The 22,622-nt window shown below is 38.0% G+C and overlaps 1 protein-coding gene across 3 annotated transcripts in view; it reads left to right on the top strand.

The window, feature by feature from the left end:
- Positions 1 to 22,622, top strand: part of HOMER1 (homer scaffold protein 1) — a 102,922-nt gene that overhangs the window by 39,627 nt on the left and 40,673 nt on the right. For all 3 annotated transcript variants that reach the window (XM_075182347.1, XM_075182330.1, XM_075182338.1), the window contains 3 exons: positions 2,805 to 2,936; positions 5,416 to 5,508; positions 16,935 to 17,077. In XM_075182347.1, coding sequence (XP_075038448.1) covers positions 2,805 to 2,936; positions 5,416 to 5,508; positions 16,935 to 17,077 — 368 coding nt within the window. The remainder of the gene's footprint in view (positions 1 to 2,804; positions 2,937 to 5,415; positions 5,509 to 16,934; positions 17,078 to 22,622) is intronic.

The raw sequence follows: 22,622 nt of genomic DNA, 5'->3' as shown, positions 1-22,622 counted from the left end.
GCTAAATGGTCATATTTTAAGCTAAATGTAGTCTGTAAACTACTTTGGAGAACCAGAGGGGGGCTCCAAGGGCAAAGTGTATGGGGAGTGATGATGCAAATTGCGTCATCAGGCCCCGTCCATCACTGCACCATGACTTGAATTGCGTCCTCGCACAACAAAGACAGGACCTGATGATGCAAATAGCGTAATGAACACCCAGCCCACTTTACAAGAAGGGGAAGCAGGATCTAGGAGAATTGCCTGTTCTTCGGGAATATCCCAGACGTTCCGGGAGAGTAGACAAATAATAAATATTTTCAATACACACATGCATAATATGTGTATATACTGTATGTTATTTATTTGTAGTCTATATTTTATGTGCCATAAATCACTCTCATCATCAGCTATTTATATAGCGCCACTAATTCTGCAGCGCTGTACAGAGAACTCACTCACATCAGTCCCTACCCCATTGGAGCTTACAGTCTATTCCCTAACACATACAGACCAAGAGATACCAACTGAAAACCTACTAGTATGTTTTTGGAAACCCACGCAAACAAGGGGAGAACATAGATAAAGCCACGGTCCTGAATCAAACTCATGACCCCAGTGTTGTGAGGCAGAAGTGCTAACCACTAAGCCACCATGATCTCCCCATCTCCTCTGTCTTTTAGCTCAGTAGAGGTTCCAAAACCTGGCAACTCACCATAGCTGAATAATGCCCCCGACTTTCCCAGGCAACATTGTGGGCAATAGCTGTTGAAGAACACAGCTGACTGGTGTTCTCACCACCGACACCTTTCAGCTGCTGCTGCCATAGGAGTGGGCTCATGCTACCCCCTCTTCTCAAAGAAATGGAAATATGATGGAAAAATCCATTGGGATGAAATAAAGTTTTAGGATATGAATAAGGCTTAAAAAATACGAAAAATGTGTTTATCCACTGAGAAAAGGTTAGTTTTCTATGGGAAGGTAAAGCTTTCAAAAGTAAAGAGGAGCATTTATTACTGTACAAGTGGAAGCTGTAACTATTACAGGTTGATAAATTGCGCACAATGCATAGTGCTTTATTATTTAAATGCATTTAAAATTTAATTTGTACAGGTTATTATATTTGAGTTGACACACTGACTGATGAACCTACAGTTACCTACACACTGTCATTGCTTTTATATATTCATTTGAGATGTATTTAATATACATTTAGATGCGTTCAGTCGATTGTGTGATTATATTACTGTATTTATTTCAGATCCTTAATTTAGAGGCATCATGTTTTATATTGAAGAACTCTAATTCACATTCCCCACCTGCTAACCATACATTATTTCCATCATGAGTACAGGTTTGGAGCTGCTAATGTGCACTTCAGTACAGCCCAGTGTGAGATATTTACAGGGAATCCCTAAAGAGAACTGTGTATGTTATTGACTGAATACAGAAGATATTTATCTTAAAATGTCCCTGTCGCATACACACAGTGGAGGCTGAATCAACATCCATAAGACTGCAGCCTTTACGTTCACAGACAAATATGGGCATCACAATGGCATGAATAGTGGTACAGCCCAAAAGAGACAGTGTAAAAAAGCTTTTTAATAGTAATATTGATGGAGAGATAGATAATAATTATTTACTTGTATAGCACCTTTCTCCCAATAGGACTCACAGCACTTTACATTGTTGCAGAGGGTGAGGCAATAATACACATATGTGAGCTTAAACTGACTGCCAACATTGTTTCAGAATGATAAAAATGTCATCCAAAATATGTTTTGTTCTGGAATTTTACATGTATATTTCTGCTTGTAAAGCAGTTTGCAGATGTTGTCAGTGGGGTCTCTAAAGAATTGTCCTAGATGACCAAAGGTGAACTGATCACAAACGATGCATCAAGTACAAATCCTACCTGCTGATAATCTATTGGCCTGAGTGTGCTGTCAGTGGTTCATATGGTCCTGTCCATTTATGTTGCCAAATCACCGAATTACATATTGGCCTACTCTCCTGGAATGTCCGAGAGATTCCCAAATTTCGGGGATCTCCCGGAGAGAATGTCCAGGAAGTAGGTAAGTATGCTGTAGGCTATAATATGTGGGGCTAGCTCTACAAGTAGCTCTTTCACATAAATCAACTTGTATTTGAGGTTTCGTGATCCTTGCCAAAACTTTTGGAGTCTTTCGTATATTCCGTGAGAGTAGACAAGTATGATGATCCTTCTGTAGCTTTGTTCATGCCAAAATATTTAACATTTTCTTGTGGCAGATGGGAAAAAATATATTGCCAATTTTTTAGGGTTTTCCTCCCTTTTTTTCTGCTGTTTATAAGTATTTTTGTTTTATTGTTTTTTTTTGTTTGTTTTTTTATTTACAAAGCTATAGTTGTTTTATACTTCCAATGTTAAAAAGTCTACTTGTGTATTCTACTTTGAAATGTCTTACTCCTTATACTGGATCCTGCAACAACTAGATATTAACCACCAACAACCAACTGCACTCAGGCAGTGGCGCACGCAGGGGGGGTTTCTGGGTCTCCAGAAACCCCTCCCCGCCGCTAACGAAGTGCCCTACATAGCGGTACTGTACTATATAGCAGCCGCGGCGCTGTCGTACAGCACCGCCGCGGACGCTTCTTTGACAGCGCCGCGGCTGCTGTATAGTACAGTGCTGCCGAACCCCCCCATCCCCCCTAAAAATCCTGCGTGCGCCCCTGGCACTATACCTAGCATTATACAGTTCATATATATAAATAGTGTGTGTGCGATATAATCAGTTATTAATATTATATAGGTTAATCCTTTTATTTTGTTTTTACAGGCAATAATCAATAGCACCATCAGTCCCAACATGACATTCACTAAAACATCCCAGAAGTTTGGCCAGTGGGCAGATAGCCGGGCAAATACGGTATATGGCCTTGGCTTCTCCTCTGAGCATCATCTTACAAAAGTGAGTGGGCTGCATGATGTACTAAATCTTTTCCCTTTTGTGATGTACTATATATTGAGCAGTTTTGAATATTTGACCATTTATTTAAAAAAAAAAAAAAAAAATACTATTGAAATGTGACATACAAATGAATGATGCATTATTTTGGATACCTGAAGAATGTTATTTGCTTTAAGATAATTATTTAAAAAAAATTGCAGACTAATATCAGAACAAACACTTACATGAATACAGTTTTGGTGCAATTCCAATGTTCAGGGGCAAGTACAAGATTTTCTCATGGGGGATTGCTCCTTTGCTCTTTAACAAAATATTTAAATACAAGAGAGAGATAAAATGTATAGTAAATATATTGGTGTGTGTGTGTGTCCCATACAGCAAGAGTCTAGATGACACAATCCTGCAGATTGGAGCTAATGGAAGTGGTCGCCAAATAGGAGAAATCGAAGTTTACAATGTGAAAAAAAAGCTGTTAAACAGTATTTCTGGTCTAGAGGGCCGACTCTGGACACCTGCCATTCCCCAGCACTTGTCTGTAATGCTCTGCAGAATATGTCAGTACTATATACAGTATGTGTATAGTGGTCATGGAACAGGGCAATGGTCTATTATCTGTCTGACTGTTTAATAAATTAATAAATGGTTCAGTGTGATGTATATTTATACATGTTTCCGTCAAATTAGGTTTATTTATTGCAACATGAATATGAAATTGGACATTAGCTATATATTTGAATTCTTGTAATCCTGGGGTAAATTCAGCAAGCTGAGAGTTTTCCGGCGGGTTTGAAAAGTGGAGATGTTGCCTATAGCAACCAATCAGATTCTAGCTATCATTTTGTAGAATGTACTAAATAAATGATAGCTAGAATCTGATTCGTTGCTATAGGCAACATCTCCACTGTTCAAACTCAGTCAGTAACTGTGTAAGTTACCTGGTTAGTCCATCAGCAAGTCCCCTACAGCAGAGATTTGAGAGAGAAACCACAGTATGACCGAGTGTCCCCTAATACTGATATCGGAGATGTTCCTAGAAGTAAGGATTCAGGAACATGAGCGTGCCAAATTCCTCCATAACAAGTACCGCAGGTGTCCAGTATTCCTGCCCAGCTACAAGTTCTTTGGGCAAGTTCCCATGATACAGTGATGAGGAAACCCTCACAGTGCCAGAGACCACCTACTGGTAGAATGATACCAACAGGGAGAAAACAATCAGTAAGTGAACGACTGTGGTCACAAATAACAAGGCTATTTATTGTGTCTGGAAAACCAGAATTAGTGCTAAATCTTTCAATCAAGTAAATGACCAAACTGAAAGAAGTTTAATAACTTTGGTCTATGCCAATAAAATAAAAGAGCTAATATAATAGAAGTACAGAATTAAAGGAGATGGTTTGAATAACCTATGTTTTAGTATAATGTTTATAACAAACTATATTTTTTGTCTTATATATCAGCTATATCTGCTGGTTTATATATCCGCTATGTCTTGTAGAGTAGAAGCCCCTGTTGCTTGTTACATATTACTGCCTCCTGTAGTGAAGGAGCGGTAACTACAATATACGTGATGTGCTTGCACACTGGCGCAACTGATAAACCTTCTTCCCAAGTGTTACACAAGCACAGGGTGAGGGAGGCAGACAACAGCCTCGCTCTATTGAACTGAGCAAGTGCCGTTGGTCAACCAGCTCGGCTACTAAACCATTGGAGCCTAGGCAGTGTGGGTGGAAGGAATGAGTATTAAGAGAAGCTGAAAGCAAGAAACAAAATTCTCCAGCACCAAATAGGTAATATATCATCTGATATGTTTTTTTAATTAAACATTTAGGCTGGAGTAACCCTTTAAATACAGATACCTGCTGTAAGTCTCATTAAAGATATTAAAGGGATATTATGCTAACCTGTTACTTGTTTGAAAATTACAAGTTTTGGAGGACTTGTTGATATAGCCATAAGTGTCCTAATCTGAGCAAACCTATCCTGTTGTGTATATGGTACTACTATACTGAACACTTGCAGTAACACAACCAGAAAAACTGTATCTAGACAGAAAGCCATTGGACCAGTATTACCCCCTGTAGAGGGCGCATCACGGCAGTGGTGGTAGTTTTGCCACTGGTCTTTAGCTCATCGTATGGAATGTTTAATCATAGATTTGAAAATTAAATCTGTATTTCCATCTGCTGATAAATGTTACTCACCTGCTCCATCCCCTCACCAGAGTTCAGGACTGCTCCGTACAACCCTTTTATCCCGGGCACCATGGTTGTCTCACAGATCCAGCCAAAAAAACATTCAAAGGCTCCTCATACATTTATTTTTTTTCCCAGTTTACATCCTTTCAGTTCTCCAGCCACTCAAAACAAATGCAATAATGCAATGTGACAGCAAATTACAAATAAATGCACCTCTGCATATTACAGTGGTCGCTGGGTGTTTTGTGTTTTGGATTTCAATTATCGTCTTTCTCTTTACTCAGTTTGCAGAAAAATTTCAGGAATTTAAAGAAGCTGCACGATTAGCAAAGGAGAAATCTCAAGAAAAAATGGAGTTAACCAGTACACCCTCACAGGTAACGTCTGCCTTCCTGTCCTCTAGGTCTTCATTGCACATCCATGAGCCACTTTTTATCCATAGGTGAAGGAAAACCTTTTGTAATGAGGTGCATTCAACTTTTTAAAGTCCACACATGACTTTACAGTGGCACATAAAGTTGCACTTGTAACAGTATTCATAATTGATTTGAAGGGGCCATGTATACCAAATTGGGTTATATATGGCCCATTACATTGAATATGGTAAATCCTTGGAACAGTATGTAATCTATGATGAATGCTCTTAGCACAGCACATGACCTTTACTAAACCTATGTGAGATATTTATTAAATCTGTTACACAGGTATCTGAACAGAATGGGGCATTGCCACCAATCAGATGTTTGCTTTCATGTTAGAAACTGTGCTGGAATAATGACAGATTGAAGATCAGATTGCGGTATAGGCAATACCAATGTGTCTTAAGTTACCTGCGGAAGCCCCTCTGTGTTTTTTATTGCACCTGTAACCACCGCTTCATGCAATAGCCGGTCCATGCTAGGTGCTGCCATGTGACCTCTCCTCCATATATATGTGTATAATATATACAAACAGTTTCCAATTTATAATCACATTGACTTATCCTCCTTGGAAATGTCTTTTATTTCAATAATCATCAAAAACTTACTATATATTAAAAGAGAGAAGTAAAAGGGAAAATGATAGAAAATGGTTATGCAAATTGCCCCTTGAAGCAGTGGTTTAGAGGCAAACCTATAGGGCCTGATTCATTAAGGAAAGTAAGCCAAAAAAAGGAGTAAATTTGCTCCTGAACAAACCATGTTACAATGCAAAGGGTGCAAATTAGTTTATTTTGCACATAAGTTAAATAATGGCTGTTTTTCTTGTAGCACATAGATACTTGATAGCTTTATTTTTAAACTGAAATATAAAGTTGATCTAGGACATTCCTTACCCCAAATATAAATCTGTCCCCACATTTTAATTTTACCTCCCCCTTCAAAGCAACATGGTTTTGTCAAGGTACAAAGTTACTCCTTTTTTATGCTTTGCTCTCCTTAATGACTCAATAATATGTTATGTAGAAATCAAATCTCTTGCTGTAGACTAAGGACTCTTGTAATATGCACAAGGTTTCAGAATCTCTGAGAAATCGGCAGTAGTACATGTCATATGTTAATGTTGTGCGTGGGGTTCAGAATATTTTTAAGTTTCTGTCATTTGTATTTAGAGTTCCCAGGAATTTTTAAGTAAACTGGTGTGGAAGAAGGAGTATATAATAGATATGTATTCAGATTCTAGAAGCTTTATGGGATAACCAAATGTGGAACCTACAGTATATTCAATCGAGAATAACTGGAGTTTATTTGAAACAAGTCGGCTCTATGTATAGTCTTAGTGGTACCTTATAAGATGACTTCATAGAGAGGACATTCATGAAACATTTTGCAGAACTTACCTGAATCCAGCCCCTTTGTGTAATGAACCACAAATATCTAAGCGGTAGAGGGGATAATGAGTAAGTAGAGTCTCCACTTACTCTGGATGCATTCTTAAATGCAAAGCCCTGGATGAAGGCAGTAGAGAGAGTTTGATAAGTCTGTAAAATTAACTTTAAAGGGGCTTCCCACTTTTAATTAGAGATGCTCAGTGTCGGTTTCCCAAGAATCGAATATACCCGAACTTAGCAGATCTGAGTACCGTGCCGAGCCGGCTCGGCACCGTCAAAGCTGATCTCGCGATTTTTGGATTCCTTTTTAAGATCCAACATAACGGTGGGTGGGAGGTAGGGAAGGCTGGGCCCAAGGACAATTCCATCTTGCACCATTTTTCCATTCTGCCACTGCTGTGTGCCAATGTGTCCTAGATGTGCTATGAACTGCCGCGTGTTTGTGTCATTGCTCAGCCAGGTCGCTGCAGTCTTTGTCCGAAACCATATGAAAATAATATTGTGACCTGTGAGGTGGTCAAAATTGACTGCAAATGACTTGAAATTAGTGTTATTGAGGTTAATAATAATGTAGGAACAAAAAAAGAGCAAACTTATGTGATTTTAGCATATTTTAGGATTTTTTCTGAAAAATCCAAAACCAAAACACAAGGGCGGTTTTGCCAAAACCAAAACATGAAGCTGATCCAGATCCAAAACAAAAACCAGTTCACAAGGGTCAGTGAGCATCTCTACTTTTATTATGAATTCTATCTAATCCTCTCTCTTCCCAATAATAGCACCATGCTCTGTATTTTGTCACATTGCTGGCAGCTCCCATGAAGGATCCACTTGGCTGGGATAGATCTCAGAGATGCACTGTGTCCAGCCAAGACGCTTAGTCCTGTGAGGACTGGCCCTGAGGTACGAGCTGATGTCAAAGATTGTAAATGGTATAATAGTGGGGGGGCAAAGCCAAAGTCATGGAATTAGAGAAGGTAGAATAGTGGGGGATAAAGCCGAGGTTGAAGAATTGGAGAAAGTGAATCGCGATGTATAGTCAAGAAAAAAAGATTGACTTGACCTTTTCGTTGAAGGGCTGATTGCAGAGTAGGGAAAGCTGTGCAGTAGTACAGGTGAGGTGACTAGCTAGATTGCTGTGCTTAGCAGAGTGGTGATTACAGGATTTGAGAGAAGGTGTATAGTGCTATCATTGTTAACTGTTTTCTGACAGCTGTCATCTGCAGCTAGTGTTGTGAATCCTCACAATAAATGTTTTCTGACAGCTGTCATCTGCAGCTAGTGTTGTGAATCCTCACAATAAATGTTTTCTGACAGCTGTCATCTGCTGCTAGTGTTGTGAATCTTCACATATTTAGCAGGGTATGGCATTGAAAGACAACCGTCTTCATATCCTCTTCAGTACTGCTCAGCCGGGGAGATCCCATGTATCTGCTTTAAGGTTTTGCATTGGAGATGCTGTGTAAGGGAAAAAGCTGAGCGACACTGGAGGTGGCTCACAGTGGTGCTGTCTAATGTATACAAGTAGGATTTTTTTTTAAATGTGAAGCATCTTTTTTTAAGATTTGACTTGGAGCTGTATTGGGTACCTGAAACTTATTTAGAAAACACTAGAAAGAGATATTGCTTGAGCTTGTGAAAAAAGTTAATGTTCTTATTAAGCACATTAACTACACATTAACTACAGTGGACTTGATATCTAAAACGTGTCTCCCAAGGAGGGCTCCATGGAATTTTAGCAATTGTGCCAGATTACTAAAGACAAAATTAGTATTTTCCAATAGTGAGTATTGTTTTATGATGGAACAAACCACAGTGTGTGTGACTTTGTGTCATAGCTGGAAGACATTGCAAAACACGTGTTATTGATTTTTAGCATTTAGGTCTGCAGAAGGCTTTGGTATTTATGCTGAGAAGAGGAGCAGTGCTCTGAAGTATAGTTTTTGGCTGGATTGAAGTGTTTATCCACGATTTTGTCTTTAAAACATTTCTTTCCCCCCCCAGTTTCCCCCAGTTTTCCTGAGTTATAACTAGAGATGTTCACTAATCCCCATGTTTTGGTTTTGGATCTGGATTAAGTTTGTGTTTTGGTTTTGGATCTGTATTTTTTAGAAAAAATAGCTAAAATATGCTAAAATCACATAATATTGCATTTTTTTTTTTGCTTTTGCTTTTTTGTTTCTACATTATTATTACCCTCAATAACACTAACAGTCATTTCCAGTCAATTTTGAACACCTCACACGTCGCAATATTATTTTCTTCCACTTTCGGACAAAGACTGCAGGGAACTGGCTGGAAGCTAAGCAAAAGAGCAACGACACAAACACACGGCAGTTCATAGCATATCTAGGAAACAGTTTCTCCTGCAACTGCTTCTAGGAAATAACTTGGCTTTCCCAAGACACCCAGTGGGGATGCACAACATTTTGACATTTGTTCTGGTCTAAAAGAATTGCCCAAAAATCGTGACAGTTGTGCCGTAAAATGAACTACTGAAGAATACTGCCAGCCCTATTATTTCTATTTCAGCAATGAGCTATAACTCAGTAGAATGTCACTGGATACTTTGAAGAACACTCTTTCCTTTCTAGCTATGATGATAGAGACTGCCAAGAACCGTGCTACCCCTTCTGTGTCTGGCTGTGAAATGGCACTGGATCACCGTGGAGGACGATACTTATAGAATCCAAAACTTGCGAGATCCGACAACGTTTTGCCTTGTTTTCAATTGCGAGGGCGCGCAAAAGGATACTCGGATCTGCTAAGTTCGAGTGGACTTGGTTCTCTGAGAACCGAGCCTGAGCATCTCTAGTTATAACAGCTTTGCTGTGCTCTGCACATTGGGTACTATTGTACCCATCATCTTCAGCTATTTATATAGCGCCACTAATTCCGCAGCGCTGTACAGAGAACTCGCTCACATCAGTCCCTGCCCCATTGGAGCTTACAGTTTAAATTCCCTAGCACACACACACAGACAGGCCAAGAGAGACTAAGGTCAATTTGATAGCAGCCAATTAACCTACTAGTATGTTTTTGGAGTGTGGGAGGAAACCGGAGCACCCAGAGGACACCTATGCAAACACAGGGAGAACATACAAACTCCACACAGATAAGGCCATGGTTGGGAATTGAACTTATGACCCCAGTGCTGAGAGGCAGAAGTGCTACCCACTAAGCCACCGTGCTGCCCTATGCTGATAGCTTCTTGTCCTAGGCAAGTAAAAGAAACAATTCTCATTAATGTTATAAAGACAGACTCAAGTACATAGGAAGCCAGAGAGGAAAAAACAATGTGATTTAATTAAAGCTGCAGCAGGACACATGTAAGTCATCTGAAAGTCGCATTAACAAGAGCACCCTGTTCCTGTTTCTCCAGTATCTGCTGTGTCCTATATACTGATAATCCTCGCTCAGTGTAATCTATTAGACTTGAAATGTGGGTAAAGCCTCTAAGTGCTTTTTACGAACTGAAAAAGAAGCCTACACAGTACATTGTATTTTGTCCACATATTCCTATTTAACCACTTCACACATACTTAGCTGTACAGCCATATCCTGTTTTTTGGAATTGCTCTTTAAAAAGCACCCGCTGCAACATCCATCCTAATACTAGGTTAAGACCAGCCCTTCATTCATTCCAGATCAGTCCAGTCTCATGTACGGCTTATAGTAATCGTGGGCGTGTGCAGACACCTGGATTGTGTTCATTACATCTTTCACTATTAGACATCTGAATTTTTTTTTTATGTTGTTTGAATTTTAACCTAAAAATGTGCTTTCCCATATAAAGTACACGAAGTGCAAAAAGGAGTCCCATTAAAAGTGTACGCGGAGCCCTGATCTCTGCTCCTTCTAATGACGTGTATAAAGATACTTATATTGTGGATAGAAAATGGTTTCTGGAATCTTATTTAAACCATCTAATCCTGCAAAATGAAACATTGCACCGCCCATAGATATCTTGACACACAAATTCATGCGCTTCTCAACAAAGTGGGAGTATTCTCAAAATTCACGAAACGCCCTTTGGTCTGTGGATCATCATTGCACTTTCGTAAATGAGATCTGGGGGTAAATGTATCAAGCTGAGATTTTTCCGGCGGGTTTGAAAAGTGGAGATGTTGCCTATAGCAACCAATCAGATTCTAGCTATCATTTTGTAGAATGTACTAAATAAATGATAGCTAGAATCTGATTGGCTTTTCAAACCCGCTGGAAAACTCTCAGCTTGATACATTTACCCCCTGATGTGAATCTGTGTGAAGCGTTTTTTGTTTGCTTTTTAAATTTCGTTTTGCTCTACTTTAATTATATTGAAAATGACCACATTTAAAATGGATCTGAAATATTTTAATTTTTCATACTCATTGAAACATATATTTTCATGTCCATTTAATGAGAAATGACTAATACAATAATTTATACAATTTTATCCATATTTGCTAAATCTGTATACAGTGTAGGCTTCCATACAGTGATTTTCTTTTGACTTGCAATTCAGTAACTTTAATATCATCATTTATTTATATAGCGCCGCCAATTCCGCAGCGCTGTACATACAATATCTGCTATTCACATCAGTCCCTTCCTCATTGGAACTTAAAGTCTAAATTCCCTAACACACACAGACTAGAGTTCATTTTGCCAGCAGCCAATTTACCTACCATCATGTTTTATGAAGCTTGGGAGAAAACAGGAGCACTTGGAGGAAACCCACACGCAACACAGGGAGAACATACAAACTCCACACAGATACGGTCCTGGTCAATGTACATTATTTTGCTGCACTTGTCATTGCTGCAAAGGAATTGATAATGCAATTCCTCACCACAACAGATACACGCAGTAGGGACAGTTTAGTCAGAAGCCCAGTAACTTACCAATATGTATTTAAACCATGGGAGGGGGGGTTACATTAAAGTTGAGTCACTCTGTACACTTGTACCTCCAGTAAACTCCAAAGACAACAGAGTAACACCACTATATTCTAATCACTTCACTGTGTAATGAACTACATTAGAAGCACTATGATGTCATTAAACATCTCTGGAGTTTTTTTTGAACCACGGGAGGACATTGGCGCATGCATGGCCAGAACTTACAAACACAACGCAGACAGTGCTGGGGTCATGGGTATGATTACAACCCAGGGTAATGTCATGTAGCAATGCTGACCCCTGTGCAACATTTCTTAACTAAACATAAACTATATTTCATCTATATTTGATGATTGATCCACTATGATGCTATTACACTATATACATTTTTATTGTCTTATCGTCTGTCTTTTTTTTTCTGCTGCTGAGAGAAATGAAAACAGCCGGTGTCCTCTAATTATATCCTAGATTTGAGGGTGTTCTGTTTTATTCTTCTTACATCGTGTAGTATGTTGGATTGAAGGCCATTTGTACCTGACATCTGTCCATTTCCTGTAGAGTAAGGAATTGGTTGTGGTCCAACTTCAAGCACACAAGTGTCCAAATTGGCTTCAAAAACTGCAATCGCAGTTGGCATGGCTGATCCGAGACACAAGAGATTGAGAGCCTGCTGGTACAAAATCCTAATCCACTTATGTAGATATCGCCTCCATTTATTTGGATATCGTTATATGAAGAACATGCTATTCATGCTCATTACTTATGTTACATTGCTAATATTTAGCTGATGTACTATGTGTATTACTATGACCTGCTGATTTATTTTGAAATCTCAATAGTTCTTTACAAGGTGACTTTTTGGAAATGACTTTCAAGGGTATGTTTTGATTTTATTTTAAGTTTTATTTGTCTGATTTATGTTGTGCATGCCCAGTGCCAGATATAAACTTTTCCCAGAAATTCTCACTCAGTGAGGGTAGATCTATCAATCCTAAAAAGGAAAAGTTGAGGTGTTGCCCATAGAAACCAATCAGACCTAGCTATCACTTTCTGGATTGTACTAGATAGGTGATAACTACAATCTGATTGGTTGCTTTTTAGTACGTTTGATAAATCTACCTAAGCGTGTGGCAGCTGTCTAACGTCACACTGATGAGTGAAAATAAGGAAACGTGAGATTATTCCTGGCTGTGTCACAGCATCAGTGGTGGAACCAGGATCCATATTCCTTTTTGCCACAGCACCAAAACAGCTGGTAATCATAGTGTAATCTATTGCCATTTCTCAAAGCAGAAATGCTGCCCCATTCAACTGCTGAAAAAAAATGTGCAAACAAATTAGTAAATATGGATTTGGTAACTTTTTTTTTTTTTTTTTGCTGTTTTCAGTGCTCAAAATTAATTCCAGTTGGTTTTCAGATTTTTTTTTTCCAATATTTAATTTACAAGTGCACGGATTCTATTGATGAGGCTAGAAAATTACACTGTAGTCAGTGATGGTTTTTGATGTATGGGTTTTAAGTAAAATAATGATCAATGGCCTTTTAATGTTTTGAGTCTACTACAAGGCTTCCCAATTCTAATACTCAATATATATATATGTACTGTACTATAATGGGTAATTTAAATCTATAACACAGCGAGGGCTTACATCTTTTTTAAATTTCTTGCCGTTTTATGTAAACAACTCAGTTGAATTTTTTTTAACATTACTTCTTCATAGACACCAATTTTTTCACAGTTTTCCTGAGCACCATTATCCATACCTACTTGGTGTATGTATGTGTTTTAACATTATAGCCAACAGCAAGGTGAGGGGCAATGTGGAATACCAAGAGGGCCGCATGTTATTCAGTTTTGAATAGAACATCATCATCATCATCACCATTTATTTATATAGCGCCACTAATTCTGCAGCGCTGTACAGAGAACTCATTCACAGCACTCCCTGCCACATTGGAGCTTACAGTCTAAATTCCCTAACATGCACACACACAGACAGAGAGACTAGGGTCAATTTTGATAGCAGCCAATTAACCTACTAGTATGTTTTTGGAGTGTGGAAGGAAACCGGAGCACCCGGAAGAAACCCACGCAAACACAGGAAGAACATACAAACTCCACACAGATAAGGCCATGGTCGGGAATTGAACTAATGACCCCAGTGCTATGAGGCAGAAGTGCTAACCACTAAGTCACCGTGCAGACATAACATAACATATAAATATTTTATAACATATAAACATATTTTTCCAGAAAAGGTGGCAAACCTGCCAGACATTCAATTTGAATTTTTTAAAATAATGCAGATGGCTGGTTACTGATGTCCTGTGTAAAGGGTCAGTGTTTCTACATCGTACAAAAGTATCTCCACATGAAAACAACCGACTGTTTCACATTTACTTTATTGTGCCTTTTTCATTTTTTCTAAATTACTTAAAATATCCACTTTTCCTAGAACTGTGTAGATACTAGTTTTGAAATCTTCCCAATATTTTCTCTTTTCTATAAGACAAAATAGAACTTCTTTACTGTTCTCTGAAGACTGGACTTTGGAAATAGAATAATTTTTTCAGGATGGGGCACAAGGCCGTACTTGAATTAATGTGTGAATTCTTACCTTACAACAACTATCCTTGGAATATAATGCTTAACATTAATTGTGGAATTTGAGTAATTGTATTCTTATCCAACAAAGCTATCCTTTAGCTGGCATTTGTAGTGTTTACTATAATACTTACACATGAAAAAATAAATATCTTCTGCTGCAATCATATTTACTTAATTATCACTGTCTTAACATTAAACGAAGGAGTACAAAAAGCACATTTATAAAAAAATAAAAAAAAACACTATTTAATTCATGCGCTTAAAGCTACATTACCACCGAATCACTGTGTTTTACTTACCTATTCCTTCCTCTCCGTGGGCACTTGCTGCTGTAACATAGAACCTTCAGAAATGTTTAAACTCACCACTTTAACATTACTATGGAGGGTGAAGGTTGTGATCTGGAGGGCCAATCGGATGGGGAAATCTCTGTGGCTTCTGGTTAGTCCTCATGCTGAAGCACCCACACCCCTCCAAAGCCTCATACAGCTGTGAGATGAACAACAGAACCCGGGTGTAAGCGTCTACATAGAGCAGCCTCTGGGACTCTGCGCAGGGGGAGTGGTAGGTGAATAAAGTTTTGTGATTCAGTGGTAATGCAGCTGTAACGTTTTGGAACATAGAGAGATTCTTAGTATTAATATTTTAAGAGGCATCTCTCAATTATATTTAGCAATTCGTTTTGTTACTGATAACGGTAATCCTGTAATGGTATAATCTGACTCTTTATTTTCACTTTAGAAAATAAATAAATATAGAAACAATTATTTTCTGTTGCCAGTTTACTGTGCATGGAATACTGTAACCTTTGCGGCTTGTCTGAATATATCCAACACCGAGCAACAATGCCAACACTGCATTGGCGCTAAGAACAGAGTTTCACTCTACACCCAAGATCCTATATTATTTTTTTGACTATCCTGCAGAGAACTAGGAATGATATCAAAGAAATACTTCCTGCTGTCTTTCAGCATTTGGTGCAAAGGAACATATGCCCCCCCCCCCCCCCCCCCTCTCTCCTATCGTTGTATATGAGAGAAGGCTGTCATTCCTTAAGCTGCCCAGCGGTTGATTACTTTTACCTTTAATATTATTTTCACTTATTATTATTTCACTTTAAGAGTTACCTAATCAATATAAAACATGAGACACTAGTTTTGGCAAATGAAAAGTCACAAATTTGATTGAAAATTAAATTTGATCGACATGGTGGCAAATAAAAGCAAGACCGATCCGCCTTCAGCCATGGCCATAAACTGTAAACATCTTGAACTAAATATTGGGACACTTCTAGGCAGTGGAGCCCAACTGTATCCCATTTTGGTTCATTAGCTAAAGCCCACATCAACCAAGCAGTGCCCCATAACTCCCCCAAGGGGTAGTCTAACTAATTGAATATCCCAGTTAGGGAAGAGTGCCCAACATGCCACCCGAATGTGTCATGATGGCCAATGATTGGACGGCTTTCCGCCAACTGGACCTTTCGGGAAGTAACAACACAGCAGACAAACACAGCAGACAGACCAGACAAAAATAAGGGTCCTGGGTGAGCGGGGAACTTTCCAGAAGGCTGGAGAAATCAAACTGACACTTACCGCCCCCTATAAGCCTTCCCTAGCGTAGCTCCACCCTGAGCCCTAAACCCAATTGGCTAATAATTCCCCTCAATGCTAAGTTCACTCTTGCTAAGCTCAATGCTTTTTCTTCAATATAACAACCTTGATGTTTATGCCAATTCCTGCCCTCTGTTATCCTTAGTGCCGCACACTGTATAGTGCAGTGATGACCAATCTGATACCCTGCAGGGGCCGCATGGTGCACCCCTCTAACCTTCAAAAGGACAACCCATCACCCTTAATCTCAGTAATAAGTTAAAACAATACATTTGATCAAAGAAATAGATAATTGTCAGATTTATTTGTTATAGCTTGTAGTATAAAATGCCTGCTGACAAATTTAGCAGGAGGAAGCTGGGGGCCACAGGTGACTGATCTGAGAGCCGCAAGTAGCCCTAAGGCTACCTGTCCCAGTCATATCTGTCATATAGCAGCTGTGGGCTCTAACTTTTGATTGGATGACACTGGCACATATTGGTCAGTTCTACAAATCACAATCCTACAGAAAGGCACAGCTAAATATTCCTTCCCATAACTGCCTCTTAAATCCATCACCCACATGCCCATCACTTCCACCCCCTGACCAGATGTTGCCAGTTCTTCTCTACCTTGGCTGGTAGAATACAGCCATTTAGTGACGGCAGGACAATTTTGCTGCTGTGACTCCTAACAAATTACTGTATTACAAGTTATATTATTTATTTACCTTTATATATTTCTCACTACCACCTAAACAATTAATAACACCAGCACACATAACAGATCTCCTTAAAATAGCCTGGTATGTCTTCTTCTCACTACAGACATAATTAGCAAATGCTTTGTAGGCGGTAGTAGAGGCACTGTTATTGCTTGACACTAACTGTTTGTAATATTTCATTTAAGGAATCGGCTGGAGGGGATATCCAGTCTCCTTTAACACCTGAAAGCATCAATGGAACGGACGATGAAGGAACAACCCCAGAAGTGACACAAAATTACGAACCAAGGGCTGAACCTACGCAGAATGCGTTGCCATTTACACATAGGTACCAATCACAAATCCTGATTAACTGATGTGTATCTGTTGGTGATCTGTGTCACCGTGTGGTGATCTTAGCAAAATGTCATGATGCCGTACAAGTAGGTCCATGCTTGTCCAGCAGTCCTTGTCAGACTCACATCACCTGCTGAAGAGGTTGCAAATCATATACAATATTGTAACTGCTCCTGTACTCTGACCCAGCACTATAGACAAATGTGCATTAGCCCATAGCGACCAAGCAGCTGTCATTCATGTAGAGCAATCAAATGACTCCACAGGTTGTACACACAAAGAATGAGTGGAGGATGTTGCTGCAGACATAGGGATCATTGATCCCTATTTGAAATGTTTATGTATTAGAGTAAAACTGGCCACAACGGCATATATAGCAGTTTTATTCTATATGCCCAGCCATGCGCTTATAGAATAAGATTAAAGTATAACACGTAGTGTATTCCTTACGATGCTTCATTAATGAATGATGCTGCAATAACAAGAACAAAAACGGCTTTCATATCCATATTTCAAAAATAGGCTCAGGCAGAACTGATGTTTTTAGAGTTGCCAAAGTTGTTTATGGGTGTCATGATAATGTTGTTCTGTTCCTTGGTTAAATGGATTTTCCAAATCCGGATGACTTTGGCTTGTCTTTCACGTGCCCTCCTGGAGCCTGTACTATTGCTTCCTCATCCTAGCCTTATTCTGAACCTTTTGTCATCAGGCAGCAGAATAATTTATTTTCCTGGAAATCAGATATCTCTTCTCTCTGGATACAACTCTGTACAATGCAGAGCGCTCATCATAGCCGTCTCGTATCTCCGTGCAGCAAAAATAAACAACTATGCATAATTATACTAAAACATGGCTAATTAAGACAGAAGTCTTAATTAGAAGCAAACTATGAAGTAAAAGTTGTCAGAAGGCATGTGCAAGACTATATTAAAATCAAGGTGGAAAATACCTTTAAAATACTATGGGTCTCAATAAAATTGGCAGCAAAGCAACAAAGATTCAGATTTGCTCCTGGACAAACTGTATGACAATGCAAGGGGTACAAACGCATTTTTAATTCTTATTTTGCATGCAGGGACAATACTGATGGCTTTTATATGTAGCACACAAATACTGGGCAGCTTTATAATTACACTTAAATTCAGAGTTAAGCTAGAGCACTCCCTGTCCCAACTCTGAATCTATTTGCACATTTTAAATAAGCCCCTTACCCCTGTACTGAAACATGTTTTGCCAAGGTGCAAATTTGGTCCTTTTTTTTTTTTTGCTTTGTTGTGTATTAGTTTTATGTATTCTGATGTCCTGTACTTAAGCTGCTAAAGCATTATGCAAACTCTGTTCATGAAGAGGGTTTTTGAAATGACTCTTTATTTTACTTACCAGTATTTATGAAACAAAAATGTTGATATACAAGGTTTTGCATACAGAATTGTATGCACACTGTAGCTATCTTGGCTTTCATATTTATCGTTCACAGCCAGATTAATTTTGTGGTTTAAATATTGTGCATGCACTGTACAGAGTGTGGTTGAAATCCATCCTTTACTTCCTTGCAATTAGTGTCCTGTTTTATAATTGATCAGGTTTTCTATTTTTGAAAGGTGACTTTTTATTGTATTGTGTGTCTGTGCCTTAATTTTAAAAGAAACCCCACTATAATGCAACTATAACCATCTTTTCTAGATGTCTTACGGTGTTTGGGAAATTAGATACATTGAAACATTGTTTATATATAGTGACACAAGTGTTTGGTTTTGCAGTTGTACTTGTCATAGAGCAGTCTATTACTGAATTGTTATAATTTTTGTAGTATGATTATATAGGATATTAGAATATTTTTCGAAGCCGTTTTCATATCATATATATTTATGCAAAACTTTTTAAATTATGTTTCTGCTGAAAAAACTCTAAGCAAAAAATGTAACTACTTTTTGTAGTTATTGTAGCAGCGTAAATTTGCCGTTTGTGGTACAGAATATCACAAATCATTCCTTTTAAAGATACATATTGATGAATTTATTACTGACTATTTTATTATTAACGTACAAAATTCAAGTGATATCGACAAAATGTAAATTATCTTGAAAAGCGAAGGTGTTTTAGCTATTGTGTGATATTTATAAAGTCTTTATAAAAAGTGTAAAGAGAAAACTACAAGTACATATTTGGGTATGTTGCCTTAACAATAACTTATGTGAGTAACGTGAGACCATTAATTTGATGTTTTGGTTATGTACAATATGAAAGCAATGCCTCAAAAAGATATTTCAGATACACGGAAATGCAAATGAGGCAGTTTCTTTTTCTTTAAATCTTTAATTAATAAATAATGCAACTACTACTGTTCCCAATTGCATCTTGATAGAAGAGCTGCAATGACAGAGGATGAGTACTAATTGGCTGGCTGACTATTTCACAACAGACATGGAAAGTGTCTATGCTGAACACACACAAAAGCACAATTCCTGTTGATGAGATGAAAGTAATTGCATTGCAGTTTCTTTTAACTAACATGTCAAAGATGAAAGATTTTACAGATTAATGTAGTTCAGGTATCACAACAAGGTGCAAATGAATGGTGTATTGGAACAAAATTAAAATATATGTCCTGTACATAGAATATATAGTAAAAATGTAAGTGATCACAATGGAATTTGGGTGTAGAGTGTGAGAGAACAAGGAATTATTACAGTGGCAATGAAAAGTATTCACAGCCTAACTTTAAGATGGATTTATTCAGGAATACTTGTCGGTGATCCACACAAAATACTCTATAAACTCTGGTGCAATTAGGTGTCTTCGGAGGTTACATAACTCATTTATTGGAGGCCACATATGTCCATTGAAATGTTTAAATTGATTTCAAATAATTACACCTATCAGAAGTCTCTCAGATGCTTTTCCAAATAAAAGCTTCATCATGAAGGTCAAAGAACATTCAAAGCAAATCCAATAAAAGGTTATTGAAAAGTCAGAGCAAGGGTATAAAAAGATTTCAAAGGCTTTTAAAATCCCTGGGGAAGTCTATCATAAACATATTAATCTAGAACAGGCAATTCTTGGAACTGAGCATCCATGGGACAGGAAGCTTGTTATGGAGGTCAACAAAAAGTCTTCCATGGCAGAGACTGGAGAGACTGTCCATGGGACAATAATAGCCCGGGCACTTCACAGATCTGCACTTTATGGGAGGTTTGCAAAAAGAATGAGAATGCTTCTCTGCTTCAGGAATGGAAAAAATGTTAAAACAGAGGACACACTGGATGGATCAAGTTATTTGCAAATCTTGGAGGGTAAACTGCTGCAGACTGCAAGAGATCTGGGACTTGGGAGAAGATTTATCCTCCTGTAGGACAGTAACTTAAAGCATGCTGTAGACGTCACCTTGGAGTGTCCTAAATACAAAATAAATCAATGACCTGCAGTCGAATGCCAGACCTTAATCCCAGTAAGAATCTGAGGAATTGTTTGAAGATTGCTGTTCACCAATGATCCCCATCCAACCTGAGCGACCTCAATAAAGAAGAAGAATGGGCAAAAATTGCAGTTTTCAGATGTGAGACGCTGATAGAGACTTATCTAAATAAACTCACAGTTGTAATTGCAGCCAAGGTTTCCTCTTCCATGTTGTAAAATAAGGGCTGAATATTTGTGTAATCAACTGTCTGTTTCTTATTTGTTGTTTATTGTGATAAAACTTCACAGTTGTTTGTTTGTTTTCTAAATTTTTAGAGTATCTTTAGAGTATTTTGTGTTATCTGTGGTAAGAATTCCTGAATACTGCTCCCACCAACCACCTACCTGAATTTTGGGCATCCCCAAATATGATCTGATAGATTTTGGTCCTATTCATTCTCAAGCATGACAACTGAGGAAGTGCAAGCAGCAATATCAGGCCAATTTTCTGGTACCTGTTCCAATATTGCTGCTCGTGTGGCCATGATTCAGTCTATAGTCTTCTGTTTATACTTTATAGCCAGACATTTTTATCTGCGCTGTATTATATTCTGACTTTTGTGTCCCCAGTGACATTGGCATAAGTATTAACTGAAAGATTAGTGTACTTTCTATATAATTGTGAATATGGTACAAGTAATGAAGGTTTGTTCTTTCTTTTTTGTTTATTGTAGTTCAGCAGGAATAGTATTTATGTCCATTATTATTATTATTAATAAGTATTTTGGCAAATTCTATGCTGCAGACACAGAATGGTAATTTTGTTAGTAAAGTATTGGGTTGACCATAAAAAGTGTGTGATTATCATCTTCCATTTCCAATCACTATTGCCTAATTCACCAAAGGATTCTTTGGTGTGCTAAAAAATAAGGTCTAATGTTTTTAGTTGAAAGCAGGTGCTCAGAAAATAAAGGCTTCCATATAAATAAAGGCTTGGCCAGTACTTGCTTTGGCATCAGTGGCATTTTTTAGTAATAAACTGAGGGATCTACCTCACAGGGTTGAAAGGATTGCATTTGTACCACCGTTTAATGCTGCTTTCTACTGCCAACTAGCAGGTTAGTTAGTCACATAGTATGGTTGGCATGTGAGTGGCCTTTTACCTCCATAAAATTAGATGTTCCTAGTATGTGCAGTATTTAATTAGCTCATGTCCTCATTTAATGAATGCTCAGAATGTATCTGCCTTAATTGCTTTCTTTTACATATTTTCTGTACACATTTCCATAGGTGAAGGCAATATATATGTATGTAGCATGTAAAGGTCTTTGAAGAGACCATCTAAATCTCTCTGCTCAGTATAACATTATGTAAACAGCCATAAGTAATTAATTAATTGTAATAGCTTGCCAAGCCTTTACACATGCTGTTGCTGCTATGTGCGTTGTAATGGGTAAATTGATCCATTAATTTGTGTATATTTATAGTCAGATATACTATATTATATAATCTATTTAACATGTGTCCTACCATTTAACAGTGGTGCTTGATCACTAAAGCACTGATACATGGAAATGAACAGAAACTCAGATCTAGTATTCACTCTACAGAAGCTTGCAGCATCAGTGCTTCGGTGATTAAGTGCTTCGTTTAAAAGCCGGAGTTTTAATCCTTCATTGAACATTACCCTAAGGTTGGAGCAACTCCCAAGGGATTATTTTGCTTTTGGTTAGATAAAGTGTTCTATACAAGCCTTATGTACATCTCAATATAGTATCGTAGTAGTACTTTGAAGTGAGTGTGACTTGTGACCAATCCTATGTAGTGAAATACATTTTGCTAATGCTATATTCTTGCTTATTCCTTCTGTAACTGGTGCATATATTTGTTAGCTGCAATAATTTCTGGCTGCTGCAAAATTTAAATTGTGTTGGAGCCAAATCTAGGTTTTAGGCATTACTACATTTTCATAGTATAGAAGGAATAAACCCACAAACGTGAGATTTGCCTTTTAAGGGACGATATCAAGTTATTTTTTTGTAACGATATGCAAAAATGTAGATGAATCTTTCTATTTCTCTCACTAAACAATACTAGAAAATGACATGTTTGGTAAATCTACTTTTGTAGCCCACAAGATT

The sequence above is a fragment of the Mixophyes fleayi genome, chromosome 1 (genome assembly GCF_038048845.1).
Source record: "Mixophyes fleayi isolate aMixFle1 chromosome 1, aMixFle1.hap1, whole genome shotgun sequence".
NCBI lineage: Eukaryota > Metazoa > Chordata > Amphibia > Anura > Limnodynastidae > Mixophyes > Mixophyes fleayi.
The sequence above is the reverse complement of the archived record's forward strand: the minus strand, read 5'-3'. Positions and strand labels throughout refer to the sequence as shown.